The following is a 13,751-nucleotide window of genomic DNA, read 5'->3' as shown; positions in this document are numbered from 1 at the left end:
AATTTACTCTCTGCACGATTCTCAATAAATTTCTTAATCTATCTCTCTCCGGATTATTACCACTCATTAGATGAAAAAAAAATCTCAAAACTCGTACTAAACGGATTAACTGCACGGTTCTTTCTTATCCTATTGTACTTGTCACATCATACATTAATAACTTGGAACCGTAGATTAACTATGAGCCAAACTGTTACTCCACAGATTAATCCATTTCAATTCGCAGGACTTTTGTTCCGGACACAAATTTCAATTTCTTGGAACCATGAGTAAATGTTCCGTCTCCGAATTTATACGAATGCAAACCGCTCCGCACTGTGTATATGTTTCTTGAAAATTTTCTTTTGAAAAGTCAAATGTCTCCCGCGCGTACAAAACCAGTAGAACGTGGTACATGGAGTATTAATTTTCATTGAACAAAACGGGTCCTGAACATTGACTGACCAGCCTCCAGCGTCTTGAATTTCTGTTTGACCAAAAAAAAAAACAAAAGCCTCCAGCGTCTTGATCCCATTAGCTTCCTTAATTTCTTCCATGGCTGTGGCCTTTAAAAAAAAACCGGCGAAACAGCTATGTTCCACTAACTAAAATAAATACTTATTTTTTAAATTAAAAGTGATATATGCATGGTGAGAGAATGACATGTCTCGTAAAACGAAAAAATAATTATTTAAAAAATAAAAACCTTAGCGGAACAGAACCTGTTTAATTATTGTATTACGGTTGAAAGTTTGTGAGACTTTAGTGAAAATCGTTATCCAGTTTGGCTGTTCAACTTGAGAACTATGTATTCTTAGTTTTTAGTACTTCTTCCGTTAAAAGACTTCTGTTTGCCAATTGTTCGGTGGGTGATAGTGAAATACTAGCGTGTTTTATAGGCATTTTGGCCAAACCACGTTAACTATTGTCAGAGAGGAACTCTTGAGAGGTAGCAAAAATCCCATTTATTATCACAATGAAATGTGGGAGCTTCAACTTTACATGATAGAATTGAATATCAAAGGTATGAATTAGACTACACGAAATGACACATGCACTAAGGCCCGTTCTGCTAAGGAAAAACGAGCACTTATTTTTTGAATTAACTGTTACTTAGTGTGAGAGAATGACATGTCTCGTAAAATAAAAAAATAGTACTTAAAAAATAAAAAACTTAACGAATCAGTGCGTAAGACTGATAATAAATTAGTTACATAAATCCACCCGATATATTAACAATAATACCGAGTACTAATATCCATTGAGGCAAACAGAGCCTAAACATTGACTGACCAGACAGCAGAGTCGTGATCCCAGCACCCCAATTTCTTCCATAGACTACAAGCTGGGGCCTTCTTTATATAATAACATGCTCTTCTTAAATTCAAAATATCACAAAATAATACTAAACCAGCAAAACAGTTTGTTCATATTCATGGCTTTTGCCATAATCTTCCTCATTTTCCTCACATTTTCCACAATAGAAGCTCAACAAACATCCACAAACATAAGCCTAAGCTCTTCACTAACACCTACAGGAACCAACTCGTCTTCGTGGCTCTCACGTTCCGGTCTCTACGCCTTTGGTTTCTACCGCCAAGGCAGCGGTTACGCTGTCGGGGTTTTTGCTGCCGGAGTTCCGGAAAAGACGGTGGTCTGGACGGCCGACCGAGACGATCTACCAATCCCGAGCAATGCAACCTTGGCCTTTAGAGGTGGAAGGCTCGTTCTCAACATTCAACCACACAAAAACACAACCATAGCTGATGTTGAGTCAATCTCCGGTGCTTCCATACTGGACTCGGGCAATTTCGTGCTTTACAACTCCACTGGAGGGATAATTTGGCAGAGCTTTGATTACCCAACGGACACCATTCTCCCCGGCCAACGTCTCATGAATGGGAATAAGTTGATTTCCAGTGTCTCAAAAGGCGACCACTCAACTGGGATTTTCCGTCTCGAGATGCAAGGTGACGGGCACCTCGTCTCGTACCCGTTAGAGTATTACGGGGTCCAGTATGCATATTGGGCATCTGGGACGTGGGGAACCGGCAATAACATCACACTAAATCTTGATGACAATGGCCATCTCTATCTGTTGGACGAAACAGGTGGCAACAACATAAAGAATTTGAGCACAGCAGAATCCTCGAATGATGGAAAAATCTATCGCATGACATTCGATGCGGATGGAATCTTTCGAGTCTATTCGCTTACCTTGGATCCGAAAGGCAACTGGTCGGTTATGTGGTCGTCGTCAGACGATAAGTGCGATCCCAAAGGCCTGTGCGGCATAAACGGATATTGCGTTCGAAATGATACCGAGGCCGATTGTAGATGCCTCCCGGGATTCGATTTTGTAAATTCCGAGATTTGGAGTCTCGGGTGCGAGAGGAATTTCGCAGCAGTGAGTTGCGACACCAATGGCGGCAGTGCCGAGATAGTTATGGAAGAAATGCCAAACATGATAATTGAAGACCAAAATTATGAGGAGACCGAAGTAACCAACAAAGAAGATTGTAAACAATCTTGTTTTGAGGACTGTAATTGCGAAGTCGCGTTATACAGCGATGACAACAAATGCAAAAAACAAAGGCTTCCTTTGACATACGGAAGAACATCGCTAGGTACTTCGCAAGTTGCCTTCATCAAGGTTACAAAAGAACATCGTCCGCCTTTGCCTCCCAAGAGACCTAAGAAAGAGCTGCGATTAGAAACTGTCCTAATCATTGGAGCTTCACTTGTTACTTTTGCAATCCTGGTGCTGACATTTTCGGGATTTCTTATTTATAGAAAAAGAGTTTGGGTATATAAAAAGATTTCGGAGAAAGGGTACATTGAATTTGCCGGGGATATAGTTCTGCGAACCTTTACATTCGCAGAACTAGAGCACTTGACCAACGGCTTCCGAGAGGAGTTGGGAAGAGGAGCATCTGGGACCGTTTACAAGGGCATAATACCGTACAACCAAAAGGTTGTAGCTGTGAAGAAGCTCGAGAAGGCATTGGCAGAGGGGGAAAGACATTTCCAGAGGGAGATTAAAGTAATCGGGCGAACCCATCATCGAAACCTAGTACAACTCATCGGATATTGCCTCGATGGACCGAACAGGCTTTTGGTATACGAATACATGTGCAACGGATCACTTGCGGATTTTCTCTTCACCCATGAAAGGCCCCAGCCGAATTGGGAAGAAAAAGTAGAAATCGCTCGCAACATTGCGTGCGGCATTCATTACCTGCATGATGACTGCGAGACCCAAATCATTCATTGCGATATAAAGCCCCAAAATATACTCATGGACGAGCACTGCTGCGCCAAGATCAGTGACTTTGGATTGGCAAAGCTGTCGAAGGCGCCGGACCAAACCAAAACCTTCACAGGGATAAGGGGAACGAGGGGTTACGTTGCCCCCGAGTGGCATCGGAGGCTGCCGATTACCGTGAAAGCGGATGTCTACAGCTTCGGGGTCGTGTTGTTGGAGATCATATGCGGTCGAAAGTGTCTGGACTGGAGCCGTAGGGAGGACGAAGCTGTGCTTGAAGACCGGGTATACGATTGTTATGAGGCCAAAGAATTGGGGAAATTGGTGGGGGAGGAAGAAGAGGTGGACATGAGGAAATTGGAGAGGATGGTGAAAGTGGGACTTTGGTGCATTCAAGATGAGCCATCTCTTCGTCCTTCGATGAAGAAAGTTTTGTTGATGATTGAAGGAACTGTTGACATCCCAACACCTCCTAGTCCTACTTCTTTCTTAAGTGCCATCTGATTGTGAAGTATTATTCTATTTCTATTCATGTTTTGATTTAATTTTTATGTTTTTTCTATGAGGATTAACGCTATACAATTGTGTAATAATTTCGTGTCATTGACATGGAAAAAATGCAGTTTTAATTGTTGTGTTTCACTCGGCTGCATGTTTATGCATTTATTACGTCCTCATATAACAATACAAAAAATTGAGGGAAGAGAAATTAAGGGCTAGGAAAAAAGGGGCTAGGTAATTAACAAAGACTTGGGAGTAATTAAAAAAAGTTGAAAAGAGCAATCATAAGCCAAAATAGGATTCCGCGTGGTGGCTTTCTTTGACTATTTTGTTTTTCATAAAAATTGTCAAGCGTTTAGGACACCATTCTTAGAACAGGTTTTGAACACCTAAATACCTTTGGCCGGCCCTGTGTTGGCCAGATATGAATTGACAAAGACTTTTGAATCGCATTTATATTGTAATTCGGTTTTGCACCAAGTATTGAGCGTAAACGATTGGCTGAAAAGTCATGACCGTTTTGCACCAAGTCGGAGTCATTTGCCCCTTCAATTTGGAGAGTCAACTTCGTTTGTCTGGATTTGTATGATTAGTTTAGTTTGTTAAATCTACCATTAGGATTTTGACTGCTAAATTCGCATTCTTTATATCTTCTAAATATTTGAAAGAAATTGAGAATACCTATGAGCTCAGCAGACTGAAATCCTACCTTCAGCCATAATTGTTCAAGTGACAAACAACAAAAATATTAGGATACATGACAATCAGTAGCGGAGTCAGGATTTTGAATCCAGTGGGCCGGCTTAGTAGAAGCATATTTTTTACTGGAACGTATGCTAATTATTATATCTGTTTACACCCATTTTTGGCACCCAGTCCTGGGCAAGCGTTGGAAGGCTATTTAATTATTTTTAATTAAATTGGGCCAAAAAATAGAGATATATTGGAACAAAATTATTGGGCCAAACCCATGTTGACTGGGCCTAATTAATTTTAGTTTGATTTGGGCTTGAGTTTGAAAGCTTTGGGCCTATGTGCAAAAAGAATTCGGATTGGCCCGTGACTTATTTAAACTTGGTAAATATTTTGTGGGCTAATCATGTTAATAGGCCATTTAGATTAATTAAATAGCCCGCTACCCAAGTGGTCCATGAAAAGTGGAGGGAAAGAAAGATGTCATCTGACGAAAAGTCATTTGACCAAGTCAAATGGCTGAAGGTTTTTGCTACCCACGAAAGAAGAAGGAAAAATAGGCCCATTATCCCATCAATTGCCCATGATTAAATAAACACATGGGTAATTGTTATTTACCTCTAATAACTACTCATGACCCCACTAAATATGTTAGTGGGTAGTTACTCGGGACACGTACGCGTGGCAACATCTGAGGCCTACTCGAGACACATGTCAGCTCGTGGTGAAGGCGGGAAACTTGGCCCAGATCTGGACCAGTGCACTATTTGCCCATAATCTTTCGTAACTTCCAATAACTACCCATTATCCCATGATCTCATAAAGGGGAGGTTACAAAGGACACATGGTGCCACGAGAGGAGGACAACAAGATCCTTGCATGCAGAAAATTCGAAGACTTTTGGCCTATAAATACTAGAAGACAAGAAGAAAAAAGGGTACACACACCAATCAAGCTCAACGCTTAAAAAACCAAAGCCTTCCCAGCAAAGCAATTATCTCACTTTTCTCATCATCACTCAATTACTTCTCCAAGTAGTTCGAGTTTTCTATCTCTCTTGTACCCCAACTTTATTATTACGACATAATAAAGTTATTCATATCTCTCTTGTGTCCCCGACCTTATTATTATGATATAATAAAGTCATTCTACGTTGCTACTTCTTTTCCTACACGGTTAGGAAATTATTAAGTCCTCGCTCGTAGAGGCAAAACCACGAACCAACACTGCAATTCAGCCCTTAGGTTTGCAGCACTATCGCCTTCACGGTTAAGAAGTCAGAAAAGGGACGCTCAGCCCTTTACATTAGACGCGACAAGTCTTGGCACGCCCGCTCAGTCCTTGAGCCATTTCGGAGCCGAACATCTTTTTGGCACGCTCAGTGGGACCCTAATCATCTAAGGGTTTTATCATGGTCAGGAAGCCGCAGCAACAACCGGATCCACCCATCCCGGATCCACCACAGAGTCCTGAGGGAGTGGCAGTCGACGTGCCATTACTCGAGGAAGCTGGTCCTCAGATCAGCGCCCAAGATCTTAGCGACGCTACCGACAGCGTCAAAAATTATATGTTCATGGCAGGACGTGAGATCTTCCACAACGTTACGCAGTCAATCTCGCAATCGTTCATTCAGTCCTTGGAACCTCTGACCATAGCAGTCAACAAAATGGTTGCTACGCTTACAGAGAGGCTACCGCTCGCTCCTCAGCAGCAGGGCTTTCCACAGTTTGGTGTCTTTGGCAACGGTCAAGACCAAGCTGGCTTATTGGGGATTCTTCCCCCTCCTCAGACATTTTACCATGCCACTTCGTCTAATAGCCCTGCACTCAGGGGGCAAAAAGAGAAGGGAGTTGTGATTGGAGGAGCTTCGACGCCTCTGAATAACGATCAAAGGTTTATTTTGGTCAAGGACCAGAACAAGCTTGACAAGTCTGACAAGACAGACAGAAGGCCTTTGCAAGGAGGCCAGGGCTCTGGAAAGGACAAAAGAGTTACACGTACTCCTCAAAGCTCTGATACTTGGGGGGCAAGTCTAGCCCAGAACCAACAGGCACAAGAGGCGCACCCACAGCCGCCTCCTGAGCCAAACCTAGTCATGGGAAGGGATCAAGTCTCGAACTTGCTCCAGGAGCAGTTAGGACCTGGTTTCAGACCTTTGGGAAAGCCAATGTATAGGAAGCCTCATACCGAGGAGGTGGACAATACACCTTTCCCAAAGGGTTATAGAGCTCCAGAATTTCAGACCTTCAATGGTGAGAGCATGCAGTCAACGGTGGAGCACATTGCCAGGTTTCAAGTTCAACATGGAAAGGCTGGAACCATTGATGCACTGAAGTTAGGGCTTTTTCCGAATTCTCTTACTGGGACAACCTTCACTTGGTACATCAACTTGTCACCTAACTCGGTGCAGACCTGGGCACAGTTGGAGGAGATGTTCCACCAGCAGTTCTATAGGGTAGAACCAGAAGTGACGTTGGCGGACCTGTCATGCTATCGTCAAACCCATCTAGAGTCTGTGGAGTCCTACCTCTTACGTTTCAAAACTGCTCGATTCAAATGCAAGATAGTCATTCCTGAGGCCGAATACGTGCGTATAGCATTAAACGGCCTGGGCTTTGAAATGAAGAAGAAGTTTTATGGAACGGAGTTCAGAGACCTGTTCGAATTATCTTCTAAGGCTTCTCATTATGAAAAGTTCTTGGCGGAAGAGCAGGATAGGAAGACGGCATCCAAAGGGATGTATTACCGCGACCCTAATTACGAGGTTGCTGCAGTGGAAAATACTTAATGAAACACCAAAACCCTATGAAAATACCTAAAACCCAAAACCCTGAAAGTGTCTAAACCCTAGGGTATCATATGAAAATGCCTAAATCCTAGAGTATCCTATGAAAGTGGATCTAGTGGTAATTAAGTATTCTATTTTATCTTAATGGAAAATACTTTTTATTTTCTGTACCTAGTGGTAATAATCTCAATCAATAACACCTTTTACTGCACTTACCAATGGGTTGTGACTTAGTTTGGTGGCCTTCCGGAGGGCAATTTGGCGATGTCATTTATGTTTGTCCAACAGAGAAATCCCAACCATGACTGATGTTTTGAGATGTGTCATGGATGTAGCGTTTCCACTTCCTATTTAGCAAGGTGTTTTATGTATATTTATTCTCTGTTCAGTAGTAAACGTAACATATTGTTTCCTTTGCAAATGTCTCGCCTAACAATTTCATTTGCTCGAAGCCATTCCAAACTCCTATTTTTTCCCATCAACTTCTAGCACAAAACGTGTACTTCGGAGGTAGTATCTATTGACAATCCCTCTTATAAGCACGATAACTTACTCCTAAGATTAAAATGCATCAGATCATCCATTGAGTCAAGGGAAAACTGGGTTAAACACTAACACAACATGCATAACTGATGGGTAAATCATGTAAACCAGTATAAGAACCCCCAAAACAAAAATTACATCATCCATCGAGTCAAGGGAAAACTGGGTTAAACACTAACACAGCATGCATAACTAATGGGTAAATCATGTAAACCAGTATAAGAACCCCCAAAACAAAAATTACATCAACCATCTCCAATGACGAATGAATTGAGTCTTAACAATCTTTCCCCTCTAAAAAATCTGTACTTGAAAACAAAATAGTAACCTTGGAAATTTAAATTACACATTACAGTGTGTTGACTTTGGTACATTGGTTGTGTTGACCTTTACCTACCAGTGTATAATCAGTTTCCATCACTAAGAGGAGAATGAGGATAACCATGCCCTCAACAAACGGGTTAAACGTATCTAATCCTATAAGTTAAAAAGTAAAATTTTGACTTAAAAGACAACATACGCATAATTATAATGATGCTATGAAATTTGGATAAGAACTCATAAACAAACGTTTAGAGTTGTTCGACTTCGATTTTCATTCAATTAAAAACAATCACTGTGGATTTTAGTGCCAAAAAATGCTACAAACCTTTTGGAAACTTTAAGTGTAGAATTCAAGGGAAAAACGCAAGCCAAGCAAAACACAAAATTTCTTATGTTCGCCTACAAATTAAAGGTTTATAATCCAATTAAATCTAACATGTCAAATTGGTTACTCAATGAAGCTCCCAACTCAAAAGGCAAACAAGACTTATATGGGCACACATATTCTTTGGTGGATTTGCAAATTCAGATAGATGACACTACAAGAAAAATTCAATTGGGTGACGAATGAAAATCGTCACAAATTGCATGTTTTTCGTCACAAATAATATAGGTGACAAAAAAAAAATTGTCGACTAAAGGTTGTCGAGGATTCCTACCTAGTGACGAAATCTATTTTTCGTCACCTATAGTGCCTTTTGATGACGAAATATTTTGTCACCAGAAAGTGAATAATTTGTGACGAAATTTTTTTTCTCGCTTATTGTGCTTTGTGATGACGAAATTTTTTGTCATCAATTATTCTTTTTAGCAACGAAAAAATTCGTCACCAATGTGACAAATCGGTGACGAAATTTTTCGTTGCAAAAAATGTTTTCATATGAGAAAAAAAATCATTCTTTTTTGCTCCTGCTGGGTTTCGAACCCGAGTCCATTGGGTTTTACGCGCAAGTTCCAACCAACTGCACCACACACACTTTTCAATAAATATTTGAAACATCTAATATATAACACATATGTTTAACATGAAAATATATTTCGAATGTAATTTTGAACCTTTAAACATTAAAATTAGCAAATTTGATAAACATGAAAGTTGTAGGCAATTGAGTTATTGTTCAAACCCAATTTGAATTATCTCAATCGGAGTTTTTAGTAAAGAGTTACGTCCGAAATATATTTAGTGACAAAGCGCAATTCATAAATTTCATCACGAAAGGTGCCTATTTGACGACGAAATATATTTTTCGTCGCTGAAAGCATTAAAATGGTGACGAAAAATAATTTCGTCACCAAAGTTAAGCATTTGGTGACAAATAAATATTTCGTTACTAAATTGCTCTCATTTGGCGACGAAATATATTTTTTGTCTCCAAATGATTATTTTTGGCGACAAAAAATAATTTCGTCACCTTTTTCAAGCTTTTGGCAACAAAAAATGTTTTTCGTCACCAAATGGGTACCTATGGTGACGAAAATATTTTTTTTGTCGCTAAACAGGTATAATTGGTGACGAAATTATTTCGTCACGGAAGTTATCAAAATAGTGACGAATTTATTTTTTCGTCGCCAAATATACTCATTTAGTGACGAAAATAAATTCCGTCGCCACTTTCTCGTCACCAATTTTAATTTTTCTTGTAGTGTGACTTGGTGTCCACCGAAACAAATTAAGCGCCAATAACATCTATTGTTAGGTCCTCTTTCTCTTTGTTTGGTTTCTCTTGGCAGTGTTATCTTGAATGTCGTCTGCGACACTGCGAAACTTGTTTGGATTATAATCAATGGTCATAGAAGCAGTTCATCAAACATCTTAAGTGCAATAACTATTTGGCATGACCAACAATATCCAAACCCAGCATTAGATTAACACATTTTACGAATGGTTACCATTTCAAATCAGTAGAACACTAGCTAGAAAAGATTGCGAGCACCGTAAGAGCCGTGTTGCGCTATGTGCTGCCCGTTGTGTGTGTCATCCGTAGAAGTCCCTCTGGAGCAGCAGGTGCACTTGATGTTTGCAATTTTGCCTTTGGCGTCTGATGTTAACTTACAGTTGTGCACCGGGTTTGGAATTTGGAGGCGCGACCGTGCGAGAGATGGGATGGGAGTTGGTTCATTTGTCGTTTTGGTGTCGTTTGGGAGCATTGTAATAGTTGAAGTTATATGGACATTGGACTTTGGCCAGGTTAGTTATTCAAGATGTTTTGAAAGGGTATTTTTGGAAGATAAAAAGTAGGAAACACTTTCGTACATTTAAAAGAAGTAGTATAGATAATCTGTTTCCCAACTCCCAAGTAAATGCGTCCCCTCTCTCTCTCTCTCTCTCTCTCTCTCTCTCTCATGTACCCGAACAAGTAAGATGTTCGTTTTGGCTGCTTTTTTTTTTTTTCCCCGGATATTATGTTCAATTTTCTTTCACATTTGTTAGTCCTTGTATCAAATTTTTTTGAATTCATAATCTGGCTCCACGAGAAAAATCTTTAAAAAATCATTAAAGACAAAAATAATTCAAGACTTTTTAGATTATTTTTTGTCTCCGTTCAAAAATGGGCATAAATATGAGGTCAACCCTAAGTCATATAATGCGCGGACAAAGGCGGGTGCTGGAACGCGAGCGTAGAACTTTCTTGATGCATGTGAGGAGAATAACATTTCTTGAAATACGTATTTTTATGAGTTTTAGCTCATTTTTTTGTTATGCTGTAGGAAAATACAAATATAAGAATTACATGAAACTGAAAATAACTTTCAATCATTATAAGCCTAACCCAACTACCAGCCCCCATTATTAGGAGAAATCAGTACAAAGAAAATAACAGTCAAATGCAATTGTGAAAATTGTGAAGATTTAGACTCCTGACCTCCTAGTAAAATGCAAAATTCATGACCAACTAACCTAACCACTATTAAGGGGTGTTTCCACTAAGGAAAAATTTTGAGATTTTTTTTTTATTTTGAAAGTTGGTGGTTGTTTCCAATAGTCAATGTTCTAAAAGGCGGCCGCCTAGGCCGATTAGTCCACGCCTAGGCACTAGACAGTGGTTCGACGCCTAGATTAGACAATCAACTAGTCGGGTGCCTAGTCCCCGGGACCGAGAGACCCTGCCAAGCAGGGGTGCTTGGCAGGGGTGCCGAGCGCATCTCGGTCGTCCAAAAGTGTTTTGGACAGCCTGAATGCACAGGTACCGAACGGATTTAAAAAAAGAAAAGGAAAAGGAAAAAGATGTTTCGATCCGGGCCGTTGATTCCAAGATGAACGGCTAGATTGACCGCTCAACACCCGTTCGACAGGGGTGCCGCTCGGCAGGGTCCCCGGGTCCCCCCACCTAGGCACTAGTTGCCCCTTTTCAGCCCGACTAGTGCCTAGCGATTTTTAAAACATTGCCGATAGTAAATAAATTAGTGAGAAATGTTAAATTGTTTTCAATAATGAATAAATTATTGATATGTATGAGTGAAAAAAAAATTATTGAGAAAAAGGTTGTTGCTAAGAATTTTTTTTATTAATATAAATAAGATGATAAAATACTGAAATTTATTGATTAGTGTAAACAACTTGCAGAACATCCCAAAGGTTTTTCGTTTTTCTTTGTGGAAAAACACGGCCTAATTCGTTAGATATATCAAGAGAAATCTGAGAAATCCAACCTAAATGTTAAGGGTCCACCGTACCAATGGGGAGGAAAGAGGTATAGCCTATAGGGTTAGTTTGGTCATTTAACGGAAAAGAGTTAACGTTCAAGCCGTACAACCAGTCATTGCATCAGAATTGGTAAAAGTGGCTTTCAAATCAGGCGCGCGTGGAACACTATGGTCAGCCTACCGGGCGGAAGGTAGATTTTCCCATTTATTTTAGCCCGTGATATTTTTCTCCTAAGTAAAGGTACTATGAAGATCAGTCATCACACAAAGAAAAGGGAAAATGACGGTCAAGAACGTGTTTTGATAATTAATATCTGTTAAGAATATTTTCAGTATTAATAAATGTTCTTAGCTTGTCCTTAATGGATATTAATTATCAAAACACGTCATGAGCCATCATTTTTTCCAAAGGAAATGATGTAACATTAATAAATAAATGTTACCATAAAAGTAACCACTAAGGTTTGCCTAGTGGCCAATCCTGGGACTTCCCGTAAGGAGGTCATGAGTTCAAGATGGCGTAGTGGATTCATAACTGAAGACCAATCAACTCTTGTTACCTTTTTTAACGTTTTACCAAGAATATTTACCGTGATTATTGTTTAAACAACACTGATTTATAAAATAAAATTCATAGTAAAACAAGTAATTAATAATTAATTTTTCTAGAAAATACTTCAAATATATTTTAATGAAATAGTTCACGTATCCATTTTTTTTCTTTGGAGTAGATACTCTAAGTATCTCTAAATTATAAATACTTCAGGTATTTTTTTAATGATATAAGTGCTTTAGGTATTAAAGGAACACTTCTTTCAATTGGATACCCTTTCTAGTTAGAGCATACTTCAAGTATTAAGGGTACACTACTTCCAGTAGAATAAGCTTTTTAGTTAAAGTATACATCAAATATTAGGGGTACACTATTTTCAGTAAGATACCTTTTTTGGTTAAAGTTTTGTGTTGATAACGTGTAATAAAATTGAGACAAATTTTAAAGAAATTTTCATAAAAGTAAAGAGAATAATGAACACAATATGAATATAGAATTAGTTCTTCAAGAATTATTATCAGGACCGAATCATATTCTCATTACCTTCTTTCTTTATTCCGTTCTCATTACCCGGTCATATTATCATTACTATTATGATCAGGAATAGCTACAAACACTATTTGAACAATTATCATACCAGTATTACTATGCAAACAATGACTTTTTATGTTCCGCTAAGATTTTTATTTTTTAAGAGGGAAAGACTACAATACACATCCCTTATTTGAATGTGTATCATATCACCCCCAAAATGTTATGAATTATAGAGAAAATATTACGAATCGTATTGCTAAAAAGTTACGAATCATATAAAGGTTACGAGATATACCAAAATATTATGAATCATAATAAAAATGTTACGAATCGTACAGCTGAAAGATTATGAATTCTAGAACAAAAGTTACTAAACACATTATAATGTTATGAATAAACCATAAAATAGGTGCATATGGTACACCATTTTAAGGGGTGTGTATTGTAGACTTTCCCTTTTTAAGAACGTATTATATTTCCGTTTCATGAGACATGTCATTCTCTCGTATTACACCACTTTTAATTTTAAAAAAAGTACTACTTATTTGAAAGATTGTAATACAGTGCATGACAAATATCAATGGTCAGATAGACTATTCCAAACAGTGACCATTCTTTGGGGATTTTAAAGATTGAGACCATAATTTCACTAAAAAAAAATTACCGGGTATTCTTCTGACCTGCTACATTTATTCGTAATTTGCCCAAAAACATTCAAAAAGCAGAGAGAGTGAGAGAGAGGGGTTACAGCTTTGGAGATTCTTCAACGCGTTTGTTCAAAGACTCCTCACCCCAGTTAACAAGCCAAAGACTCTTCTCACCCCAGTTAACAAGCAAAAAGGCTCTATTTGGCACTTGCTTTATTCTTGGTCTGTGTGGACAGACTTTCTGGTTTTTATTACTCTTTTTCCAAACTAAATCTTTAT

The 13,751-nt window shown here is 38.9% G+C and overlaps 1 protein-coding gene across 1 annotated transcript; it reads left to right on the top strand.

Moving 5' to 3' along the window:
- Positions 1-1,346: 1,346 nt before the first annotated feature.
- LOC131304730 (G-type lectin S-receptor-like serine/threonine-protein kinase LECRK2) lies at positions 1,347-3,886 on the top strand. Its single transcript, XM_058332071.1, has one exon. It carries the CDS (start codon positions 1,349-1,351, stop codon positions 3,746-3,748), a length of 2,400 nt encoding a protein of 799 aa, XP_058188054.1. The 5' UTR covers positions 1,347-1,348; the 3' UTR covers positions 3,749-3,886.
- The last annotated feature ends 9,865 nt before the right edge of the window (positions 3,887-13,751 follow it).

This window comes from Rhododendron vialii, chromosome 10a, assembly GCF_030253575.1.
Source record: "Rhododendron vialii isolate Sample 1 chromosome 10a, ASM3025357v1".
NCBI classification, from domain to species: Eukaryota; Viridiplantae; Streptophyta; class Magnoliopsida; order Ericales; family Ericaceae; genus Rhododendron; species Rhododendron vialii.
The sequence above is the reverse complement of the archived record's forward strand: the minus strand, read 5'-3'. Positions and strand labels throughout refer to the sequence as shown.

Excerpts from the sequence above, each read along its gene's own strand:
- LOC131304730 (XM_058332071.1), top strand. The coding sequence starts at position 1,349 with ATGCTCTTCTTAAATTCAAAATATCACAAAATAATACTAAACCAGCAA.